We start from the raw sequence: 12,730 nt of genomic DNA, 5'->3' as shown, positions 1-12,730 counted from the left end.
TGAATAATTGAGCAAGGTCACACATGACACGGGCAATTAAAGAGAGACGAAAGACCACACGCTGTGAGAAACATGATGCACAATAAAGCGTATGACAGGATTCCACAGAACAGATCACACTGAGGTTTAATCCTGTACCGAGATGAAAAAAGTGAGAGGAATAAGAGGGAGGGAGAAGAGGATAAAGACCTTTTCAATGATGATGAGATCTCCAACTTGTATGTCTGAGCTCTTCACCTGGATCTTGCCTGAGAAGAAAAACAAACAAAAAAAAAAACAATGAAAACCTAACAAAAGAAAAGAAATATTCCACCAGATAAAAACCTCTAGCATGTTGAAGAGTTTGATATCACATAGAAATTTCATAGCAATTTATCATTTATTAATAATGAAAGAAAAACAAGTCATACTGTTTATCCAGTTCAAAACTACATCAAAATGTAATATAGTGCTGTCTCAATTCAATTTACACTCCACCAGCAAAAGTTTGTGGACACCTGATCATAAGATTGCTATGTGATTTTATGAACATCCCATTCCACATCTAATGCCTATTGGCTGTTATAATAACTGCCAGTCTCCGGGAAAGATTAGATTTTGGAGAGTGATTGTGGATATTCGTGCTCATTCAGACAGAGAGATGGGAAGTACAAATACTTCATTACTGTACTTAAGTAGATTTTTCTGGTATCAGTTCTTCACTTCACTATTTGTTTTTTAGAAACATTTTACTTTCACTCTACATTTTTACACAAATATACTTCCTCCTGCTTACATTTTCAAAGCAGCCTCATTACTTTAGATTGAATCTATTTGGTGACATTTTCAATATTGTTTCTTCTCATTGCGACGTTTTCAGCTCATCAACCTGTTTCTTGTCATTGCACAACTTTTTCAATCCACTGGTGTATCATTTCCTGTCTCTCACACACTACAGACGTAGACTAGTTTCTGACGACTCACAATTAGAAAGCAGAAGGCAGTAAGAAGTCTGGGGTTAACGTGGATGAGACAGAGGGAGTCAGTGATGTAAACATGACTGAGAACAGACACATTCCTGATCACCTGATCATCATCATAATCATTTCTCTGCTTGTGTTCTATATGGTGGATCTTCAGCCTGGATACATTCATTAAGGAACAACATTTTAAATTCTTCATGAGTATCTGCACTTCTACTTTGGTGAAGGATGTGTGTACTTTTGCGATCTCTGATTCAGACACAATGGTGTTAGTAAAGTCAGGTACTGATGAACTTATCTAAGTGCAGTCAGCGTTCACACTCATCCTTAAGGTGTTCCTACCCATGTAAAGCAGATCTTCATGGAGCTCACTTTTTCCCCAGAGACATTGTCATGCTAAAACAGGTTTGGGTCTCCTAGTTACGGTGAAGGGAAGATTTTGTTTCTAGCGCATCCAAAGACTGTATTCTGTTCAATTGTGTGCCTCTGACTTTGTGGTAACAGTTTGGGGTAGAATCGCATACGGATAGAAACTTTTGTCCACGTAGTGCATTTTGGATATGGACAAAATAATCATTGCCTTGGGTTCAACAGATTCAGACGTTCAGTGTAATGAGACTGTACAATAACTGACATTTTAATGAGAATAAATGTAAAATGAGTGCATTTGTTAAATTGGTAATACTACAGAAAGAGCTGTTATTTAAATTAACTAAATAATCCACCTGTATTTTTTTATTTTATTTCTGGCCTGTTTTAAAGGCTGTGCATGAAATTTTTGTTCACTACTGGCCTGGACCCAAAACAATAATCAGCTGGCATGAAGAGGAAGGGGTAATGTTTACCTCGAACTGTGAGCTTGCTGTATATCTGAGAATTCATCTCTTTGTCCCTCCTGTACCGGCGCACCTCGTCCACGGCCTCTCTCACCATGGTGACGGCTAACACAAACGCCTGAATGACAGGAAGAACAATGAAACCCAATAAAAACTGAAACAATGGCTTTAGAGGTCACAAGGGTCGGATATGGATTTGTGTGGGATCTGTTGAGATCAGTGGGACTCACCAGGGGCGCCCAGTAGGTGTAGAGGTAGCCAATTTTGAGGGACGGTACAAACTGTGAGCAGGCCACCACCAAGAAATACAAGTTGAGGAAAAACTTGAACTGCTGGTATAAAACCTAAAAATAGGGACCAGAAAAGAACAATCTACTAACATCTTTTTCCTTTTTAGCAGCATTTGGCAGCTGCCTTTACGCAGACTTACAATTACACAACTGAGCAGATGAGGGTCAAGGGCCGTGCTCAAGGGCCCAACAGTGACAGCTTTAGTGTGCAATGATTTAAACTCATGACCTTCCTATCAGCCTATAAGTTTGTTCCTTATAAAAGGTGGAATCAAAAGTTTAGAGACTAATGTAACTGGTGCTGTTCTGACCATGTAATTGCAAGTTAGAACAAAGAGCAAATGTAAAATTCTGTGCGAAACTGCAAATCTGCAACAGAGAGACAAGAGCGGCAGAACATTACCTGAAGACGGCGAGAGATCAGGAAGACCTTCAACGAGCACAAACACCGAAAATGTCTAAACCGTTCGGCAACTTGTGCATGATGATCGTCGGAAAACAATCCACACACGGTCACTTACACACACACACCCTGCTCGCCAGATTCCGCTTCTGTGCACTTTACCCCTCTTCACGAATATGAAGATCAGTGGGGGATCAACAACAAAACATTAGGGGTTTTTTTGGCAGCATTACACTAAAGCTCTGTGTTCTCCTCTCTCACTGTTCTGATAAATCATGTTCTCCCTGTTTACTGACTGATCAGATATAGTTGGCGACCCAGCGGCACTTCAGACGAACAGCTCGTATCCTTATGCAAAATTCATTTGACAAGCTGAAAATAAAGTTGCCAGACACACTTGAATAAGACATCAGCCGTGGCACCACAGCGGCTCGCCTGGACACGTCAATGGAAAAAGGTACGTCAGGACGCTGAAGCCTCTTCAGACCACAGATAGTGGCTCATTAACCTGATTGCTGAGGGAAATCTACCCTGAAAAAAGACAGGTGGGGATTTCACTGTAAGCAACAATTGTGCAGAGACACGAGCAATGGGTCCAAGGACCTGGACAAATCACTCTACCAGATATCAAGCACAAGCTGAATTTTTTGTACTGGATTTTTACACACTTTTTAAAGGAGAAAACCTGCTGATCCAGCCTTAATTCTACATAGTTCTCAAAAATTGGATTCGGCTCACTGCTGCTGAGGACGTCTCCATAAAATTCCATAAAAATGCATGAGATTACTGTGGGTTCCACTTACCAATGATGAAACTATAAATAATAAAAACAATAATGAACACACACTCAAATACTCAATACACTACATACACATACATGTCTACAGCACCAGCCATATTATAACTGTTTACATTTAGTTTTTGCATCTACTCAATTGCAGCTGATGCTGTTCAGCACAACATTTTGTGTTTATATTTACAAGTACTCTTTTGTTTACAGGAATAATTTTTGCACAATATTCTGAATAACACATTATAAAGTAGGTTTACTGTTCGGCACTATTTTGTGTATTTTGTGTATCTGTCCTACACTGTCTTGTATTGTATTTGCACTCGGTCGCACACAATACACTTCATAAAGCAAATTATTAAATTACTTTAAACCATATATCTATGTTGTGTGACGTATCTCTATGGTGTGTGAGTTATTTCTATGTTGTGTGACGTATCCCTGTTGTGTGACGTATCTCTATGTTGTGTGACGCATCCCTGTTGTGTGACGTATCTCTATGGTGTGTGACGTATCCCTGTTGCGTGAGGTATCTTTATGTTGCGTGACATATCTCTATGTTGTGTGACGTATCCCTGTTGTGTGACATATCTCTATGTTGTGTGACGTATCCCTGTTGTGTGACATATCTCTATGTTGTGTGACGTATCTCTATGGTGTGTGAGGTATTTCTATGTTGTGTGACGTATCCCTGTTGTGTGACATATCTCAATGTTGTGTGACGTATCTCTATGTTGTGTGACGTATCTCTATGTTGTGTGACGTATCTCTATGTTGTGTGACGTATCTCTATGTTGTGTGACGTATCTCTATGTTGTGTGACGTATCTCTATGTGGTGTGACGTATCTCTATGTGGTGTGACGTATCTCTATGTGGTGTGACGTATCTCTATGTTGTGTGACGTATCTCTATGTTGTGTGACGTATCTCTATGTTGTGTGACGTATCTCTATGTTGTGTGACGTATCTCTATGTTGTGTGACATATCTCTGTGTTGTGTGACATATCTCTATGTTGTGTGACATATCCCTGTTGTGTGACATATCTCTATGGTGTTTGACGTATCCCTGTTGTGTGACGTATCTCTATGTTGTGTGACATATCCCTGTTGTGTGACATATCTCTATGGTGTTTGACGTATCCCTGTTGTGTGACGTATCTCTATGTTGTGTGACGTATCTCTGTGTTGTGTGACGTATCTCTGTGTTGTGTGACGTATCTCTGTGTTGTGTGACGTATCTCTGTGTTGTGTGACGTATCTCTGTGTTGTGTGACGTATCTCTGTGTTGTGTGACGTATCTCTGTGTTGTGTGACGTATCTCTGTGTTGTGTGACGTATCTCTGTGTTGTGTGACGTATCTCTGTGTTGTGTGACATATCTCTGTGTTGTGTGACATATCTCTGTGTTGTGTGACATATCTCTGTGTTGTGTGACATATCTCTGTGTTGTGTGACATATCTCTGTGTTGTGTGACATATCTCTGTGTTGTGTGACATATCTCTGTGTTGTGTGACATATCTCTGTGTTGTGACATTTCGCTCTGTTGTGTGACGTAGCTCAAAGCTGTGTGAGGTAGCTCCATGTTGTGTGACGTAGCACAATGTTGTGTGACATAGCTCAAAGTTGTGTGACGTAGCTCAATGTTGTGTGAGGTAGCTCCATGTTGTGTGAGGTAGCTCCATGTTGTGTGACATAGCTCAATGTTGTGTGACATAACTCAATGTTGTGTGACATAACTCAATGTTGTGTGACATAACTCAATGTTGTGTGACATAACTCAATGTTGTGTGACATAACTCAATGTTGTGTGACATAACTCAATGTTGTGTGACATAACTCAATGTTGTGTGACATAACTCAATGTTGTGTGACATAACTCAATGTTGTGTGAGGTAGCTCCATGTTGTGTGAGGTAGCTCCATGTTGTGTGACGTAGCTCAATGTTGTGTGAGGTAGCTCCATGTTGTGTGACATAGCTCAATGTTGTGTGACATAGCTCAATGTTGTGTGACATAACTCAATGTTGTGTGACATAACTCAATGTTGTGTGACATAACTCAATGTTGTGTGACATAACTCAATGTTGTGTGACATAACTCAATGTTGTGTGACATAACTCAATGTTGTGTGACATAACTCAATGTTGTGTGAGGTAGCTCCAGGTTGTGTGAGGTAGCTCCATGTTGTGTGAGGTAGCTCCATGTTGTGTGAGGTAGCTCCATGTTGTGTGAGGTAGCTCCATGTTGTGTGAGGTAGCTCCATGTTGTGTGAGGTAGCTCCATGTTGTGTGAGGTAGCTCCATGTTGTGTGAGGTAGCTCCATGTTGTGTGAGGTAGCTCCATGTTGTGTGAGGTAGCTCCATGTTGTGTGAGGTAGCTCCATGTTGTGTGAGGTAGCTCCATGTTGTGTGAGGTAGCTCCATGTTGTGTGAGGTAGCTCCATGTTGTGTGAGGTAGCTCCATGTTGTGTGAGGTAGCTCCATGTTGTGTGAGGTAGCTCCATGTTGTGTGAGGTAGCTCCATGTTGTGTGAGGTAGCTCCATGTTGTGTGAGGTAGCTCCATGTTGTGTGACGTAGCTCCATGTTGTGTGACGTAGCTCCATGTTGTGTGACGTAGCTCCATGTTGTGTGACGTAGCTCCATGTTGTGTGACGTAGCTCCATGTTGTGTGACGTAGCTCCATGTTGTGTGACGTAGCTCCATGTTGTGTGACGTAGCTCCATGTTGTGTGACGTAGCTCCATGTTGTGTGACGTAGCACAATGTTGTGTGACGTAGCACAATGTTGTGTGACGTAGCACAATGTTGTGTGACGTAGCACAATGTTGTGTGACGTAGCACAATGTTGTGTGACGTAGCACAATGTTGTGTGACGTAGCACAATGTTGTGTGACGTAGCACAATGTTGTGTGACGTAGCACAATGTTGTGTGACGTAGCACAATGTTGTGTGACGTAGCTCAATGTTGTGTGACGTAGCTCAATGTTGTGTGACGTAGCTCAATGTTGTGTGACGTAGCTCAATGTTGTGTGACGTAGCTCAATGTTGTGTGACGTAGCTCAATGTTGTGTGACATAGCTCAATGTTGTGTGACGTAGCTCAATGTTGTGTGACTTAGCTCAATGTTGTGTGACATAGCTCAATGTTGTGTGACATAGCTCAATGTTGTGTGACATAGCTCAATGTTGTGTGACATAGCTCAATGTTGTGTGACATAGCTCAATGTTGTGTGACATAGCTCAATGTTGTGTGACATAACTCAATGTTGTGTGACATAGCTCAATGTTGTGTGACATAGCTCAATGTTGTGTGACATAGCTCAATGTTGTGTGACATAGCTCAATGTTGTGTGACATAACTCAATGTTGTGTGACATAGCTCAATGTTGTGTGACATAGCTCAATGTTGTGTGACATAACTCAATGTTGTGTGACATAACTCAATGTTGTGTGACATAACTCAATGTTGTGTGACATAACTCAATGTTGTGTGACATAACTCAATGTTGTGTGACACAACTCAATGTTGTATGACATAACTCAATGTTGTGTGAGGTAGCTCCATGTTGTGTGAGGTATCTCTGTTGGGTGAAGTAGCTCTATGTTGTGCGACGTAGCGCAATGTTGTGTAAGGAAGCTCCATGTTGTGTGACGTATATATCTGTTGTGTGATGTAGCTCTATGTTCTGTGAAGAATCAAATTGTTGTGTGATGCATATTTATGTTGTGATGTATCTCTGTTGTGTTGTATTTCTGTTGTGTGACATAGCACTATGCTGTGTGACTAGCACTATGTTATGTGGCGTAGCTCTGTTGTGTGACGTATCTCTATGTTGTGACGAAGCTCTATGTTGTGTGACGTATCTGTTGTGTGGCATATCTGGGTTGTGTTATGTAGCTCTATGTTCTGTGAAGTAACGTATGGTTTTGTGACATCTCTATTTTGTGTGGCATAGCTTTATGTTGTGTGACGTAGCTCAATGTTGTGTGACATAACTATGTTGTGTGATGTATCTCTGTTGTGTGACGTATCCGTAGCTATGCTTTTTTACGTATCTCTACGTTGTGTAACGTATCCCTATGTTGTGTGATGTATCTCTCTGTAGTGTGATGTAGCTCTATGTAGTGTGATGTGGCTCTATGTAGTGTGATGTCGCTCTATGTAGTGTGATTTAAATGAAATCAAATTTTATTAGTCTCACACACACACTTACACACACACACACACACACACACACACACACACACACACACACACACACACACACACACACAGACAGTACGACATGCAGTGAAATGCTTTGTATGACCGTCCAACATTTAAGCATAAAAAAGGAATAGAATTTAAGAAAAAAAAATTAAGTAGATAAATAAAAAGTATAAACTATAGAAAATATATGAAAATATATGAAAATATATGTATACACATAAATGAGTATGGCATATTGAAAGTACAAATTAAAGTGATTGTCCTTAAAGTGTCCATGTGCAGTATGGTGTGGTATAAAGTGGCACTGTGCTGTTCAAGTCCAGAGTTAAAGTGACAGTCCAGAGTTAAGGTGTCATAATATTGCAAAAAAAGTTGTGCAGAAATGAGTGACTATGGGGAGAGAGGTCCAGTACTAGATCCTGGGTGTTTCCTGGTTTAAACTCTGAATGGCCTGCAGGAAGAAGCTTCTCCTCATTCTCTCTGTGTTTGCTTTCAAGGAGTGGAAGCGCTTCCATGAACGCAACAAAGAAAATAGTCCATTGTTGGGATGGTTGAGATCCTTCACAATCTTCCTGGCCCTGGTCCAGCACCGCATGCTGTAGATGTCCTGCAGGTCAGGGAGCTCGGTGCAGATGGTACCTTTAGCTGAACGCACCACCCTCTGGAGGGCTCGCCTGTCCTGCATGGTGCTGTTCCGGAAAGGAAGTGATGCGACAAGTCAGAACGCTCTCAATAAAAAGTCTTTAGCACCTGAGAGGGTAGTTTAAAGTCCCTTAAGCGTCTCAGATGGTACAGACGCTGCCGGGCTTATTTACCAGGGTTTTGATGTGACAGGACCAAGACAGGTCCTGTGTGATGTGAACACCTAGGTACCGGCAACTGTCCACTCTCTCCACTGGGGTCCCATAAATGGTTAGCAGTTGGTATGACCGCTCCTGCTTCGTGCTGAAGTCCACTATCAACTCCATAGTCTTGCTTATGTTCAGGAGAAGATTGTTCTCCTGGCACCATCTCTCCAGGTTTTTAATCTCTTGTATGTAGGCCGTCTCAACAGTGTCGTCAGTAAACTTGATGATGGTGGTGGAGTTTGAAGTGGCAACACAGTTATATGTGTACAGTGAGTAGAGCAGGGGGCTCAGAACACAACCCTGGGGAGCTGCAGTGCTGAGAGTGAGGGTAGATGAGGTGTGTTTGCCCACCCGTATGGCTTGTGGCCTATCAGTCAGGAAGTTGGAGATCCATTGACACTTAGATCAAACTTAGAGGTGATCAAACTAAGAGGTGAGCGTGGAGGGAATTATGGTGTTTGGATGCTGAACTGTAGTCCACAAAAAGCATTTTTGCATAATTCCCTTTTCTGAAGTCCAGGTGGCTCATCGTTGTGTGGAGAAGATGAGCAATGGCGTCTTCAGTAAAGCGTTTCTGTAGAGGATCCAGTGTGTCTGGTAGTGATGCCGTGATGAAGTCTCTGACCAGTCTTTCAAAGTACTTCATCAGGGTCAGGGCTACAGGGCAGTAGTCATTGAGGCAGGCGGGCTGGGGTTTCTTCAGGACAGGAACAATGGTGTTTGAAGCATAAGGGGACAACAGACTTTTCCAGGGAGAGGTTGAATATCTCGGTGAACACCAGTGCTAGTTGGTCAGCGCAGGCTTTCAGAACCCGAACTTAGCTATATGTTGTGTGACGTAGCTCTATGTTGTGTGATGTAACTCTATGTAGTGTGTTGTAACTCTATGTAGTGTGTTGTAGCTCTATGTAGTGTGTTGTAGCTCTATGTAGTGTGGTGTAGCTCTATGTTGTGTGATGTAGCTCTATGTTGTGTGATGTAGCTCTATGTTGTGTGATGTAGCTCTATGTTGTGTGATGTAGCTCTATGTTGTGTGATGTAGCTCTTTGCTGTGTGATGTAGCTCTTTGCTGTGATGTAGCTCTATGTAGTGTGATGTAGCTCTATGTAGTGTGATGTAGCTCTATGTTGTGTGATGTAGCTCTATGTTGTGTGATGTAGCTCTATGTTGTGTGATGTAGCTCTATGTAGTGTAATGTAGCTCTATGTAGTGTGATGTAGCTCTATGTAGTGTGATGTAGCTCTATGTAGTGTGATGTAGCTCTATGTAGTGTGATGTAGCTCTATGTAGTGTCTATGTAGTGTGATTTAGCTCCATGTAGTGTGATTTAGCTCTATGTAGTGTGATTTAGCCCTATGTAGTGTGATTTAGCTCTATGTAGTGTGATTTAGCTCCATGTAGTGTGATTTAGCTCCATGTAGTGTGATTTAGCTCCATGTAGTGTGATTTAGCTCCATGTAGTGTGATTTAGCTCTATGTAGTGTCTATGTAGTGTGATTTAGCTCCATGTAGTGTAATTTAGCTCTATGTAGTGTGATTTAGCTCTATGTAGTGTGATTTAGCTCTATGTAGTGTGATTTAGCTTTATGTTGTTTATGTACACCAGGGTTCTGGAGAGCTATATATGGCTGAAATGACAATTGAGGCTTCTTTTTTTTTTTAACTTGATGAATATAGTTTAGCACAGTCTACCACATAGACTCTTTCAAGTGGTGACTGCTGAAATAAGCAAACATCTCTCAAAAGGCCAAAAGCAGACTTTTCCCACACTCTGATTCTAACTCTCATACTGATTCTTCTTTAAGATTCCAAGACCTGGACCCTGATAAATCTAGCATGGCACACGCTTGAAAATTTCCAAATGTGATTATACATGTCACACTTTGCAATCAACTTCAGAACAGAGTCGTTGGAAGTTAATGGAAATCGCACATCGTGAAGGTGTGGCTACATGTCAGAATGAATGCTAAGCATCTTCCACACACACACACACACACACACACACACACACACACACACACACACACACACACACACACACACACACACACACACACACACACACACACACACACACACACACACACACACACACACACACACACACACACACACTGGATTTATGTGAAGCCAGAAACTTAAATACAGACTGCCAAGTCTGGGAACACCTGTACTGCTGAGAAATCCATAGGTATCCAGAGCAGCAGAATGATTTTGGGGAAACCCTGCATAAATCCCAGCTGGGGATTGATAGAAAGTTGTTCCCTGCATGTCCACTTGATGAAGATGGGTTTCCTCTTGAATCTGGTTCCTCTCAAGATCTCTTGCTCACAGCATCTCAAGGAGTTTTTCCCTCACCCCAATCACCTCTGGCTCGCTTATTAGGATTAAACATATAGGAACTACTTTATGAAGTAAAACATTTCTATCTGTAATTTATTTATTTCTGTTAAGCTGCTTTGAGACAATGTCTGTTGTTAAAAGCTCTATACAAATATAATTGAAAATAATTATAAACATTTAAACAATTATAAACATATAAACATTTCCTTTATTAATGATCTTAAAAACTAGCTCACCATACATTATTACCTCACGTTAGCTACTAGGTTTTTATTCCCGTTAATTAAACCTTTAATCATGAGAAAGCAGACTGGAGTCCAAGAATTTGATCATTAGTTAATCATTAAGCCTTGATGAAAGTGTTGACTAATAAACAACCTCCACTCCATACATGTATAACTGCACGTGTCCCATGTGTGGTCTACACTTACCCCTGGCACGAAGGTGACGATGTTGTATTTCTGATTTTTGATGGCGTTTTTAGGATACTTCTCCTCACATTTTTCCGGGTGACCAAGCCAGACGGTTCGAGCCTTCAGCTCCTTCTTCCTCCGGCACATGTGAGCCATGTGATCACAGCAGCTGAGATAAGCAGTGAAGTGAAATTACAACGAGAAAGTGATCAATGCGGCTTTAAACATTCATCAGCAAGCAATCAAACTTAGCTGCATATACAGTGGAACCTCGATACTCGTGACCTAGATAGTTTGTGACTTTTCATTTGGAACCGGACTAAAAGTAACTAAAAAATCTGATAGTTGGTGAGAAGCCGCGATTAACGAAAGTCCGGAGTAACATTACAAAACAGTTTCTACTAATAAATTACATCAAAATGTAAAAAAAAATAAAATAAAATTTATTATTGTATTATACATTTAAAGTAGTAAATAAAACATTTATGACAATAATTAAAAATTTTGTTGAGTTTACACTACATGTACACTTCCCCTTGAAAAAGGAACAATCAGAAGAAGAGTCAAAACCTTGCCATTTTTTCATATACATATACATATACATATATATACACACACACACACACACACACACACACACACACACACACACACACACACACACACACACACACACACATACATACATATATATATATATATATATATATATATACATAAAATATATATGAGCAAAAGTTTGTGGACACCTGATCATAAGATTGGTACGTGCTTTTTTAACATCTCATTCCACATTTATTACCCATTTGCTCTTATAATAACCTCCACTCTTCTGGGAAGATGTTCCACTAGATGTTGGAGTGTGCTTCCGCTCCAACGCAAGTAAAACAGATCTTCATGGAGCTTTCTTTGTGCACAGGGGCAATGCTGGAACAGATTTGGGTCTTCTAGTTCAAGTGAAGATCCTATACAACCACATCTAAAACATCCTATACAATTGTGTGCCTTCAACTTTGTGGTAACAGTGTGAGAAGCTTTAAGAAGCACATAAGGGTGGGAAGGTCAGGTGTCCCAATAATTTTGTCTGTAATAATGTCTGTATGTTTTGATTATAGCTGGACTTTGAATTAAAGTTTCTTTGAATGTAAATAAAGTTCCATTCTGTCCTGCTTCACTCCATCAAGAGCAAATCAGAATTTGCCTAAGCAAACAATATGCTCACAAATAAATTATTTATAATATACTTTTATGTTAAGAAAAAATATATAAATAAATGAATATAAAAATAAATACTATATGTTTCAGTGTTGCTAATTCTCAAGTTTTCACCATCATCATCATAATCAGTGCTTATTTTCTTTTATTTTTCATTTATATCATTTTACAGAGCAACTTAGATTAATCTCATTTATACTACTGAGCAGCTATATAGTTTGGTGCTGAGCAGCTTGATGTGGCTGGGATTTGAACTCATGACCTTCAGTTTAATGCCTTAACTACTAATCAGCCACGTTCCCGTTTCTAATGTATTAAGATTTATTATATTTATTAGTACTTTCGTCTTTTGTATATTTTTACCACCACTCGAGCAGGTATTTCCAGCACAAGAATTAAAGTTGTTTTACATTTGCTTTTTA

General features: G+C 40.3%; 1 protein-coding gene across 7 annotated transcripts in view; it reads right to left on the bottom strand.

Moving 5' to 3' along the window:
• atp9b (ATPase phospholipid transporting 9B) overlaps positions 1-12,730 on the bottom strand; it is a 57,493-nt gene that overhangs the window by 40,906 nt on the left and 3,857 nt on the right. For all 7 annotated transcript variants that reach the window (XR_014530560.1, XM_083523532.1, XM_083523533.1 and 4 more), the window contains exons 3-6: positions 11,112-11,262; positions 2,029-2,142; positions 1,808-1,916; positions 190-248 (exon numbers count right to left, since the gene is read on the bottom strand). Coding sequence is in view for 6 of the 7 variants with exons in the window: in XM_083523532.1 (XP_083379658.1) it covers positions 190-248; positions 1,808-1,916; positions 2,029-2,142; positions 11,112-11,262 (433 nt within the window). In the remaining variant the exon portion in view is untranslated. The remainder of the gene's footprint in view (positions 1-189; positions 249-1,807; positions 1,917-2,028; positions 2,143-11,111; positions 11,263-12,730) is intronic.

This window comes from Silurus aristotelis (genome assembly GCF_946808225.1).
Source record: "Silurus aristotelis genome assembly, chromosome: 21".
In the NCBI taxonomy this organism is placed as follows: domain Eukaryota; kingdom Metazoa; phylum Chordata; class Actinopteri; order Siluriformes; family Siluridae; genus Silurus; species Silurus aristotelis.
The sequence above is the reverse complement of the archived record's forward strand: the minus strand, read 5'-3'. Positions and strand labels throughout refer to the sequence as shown.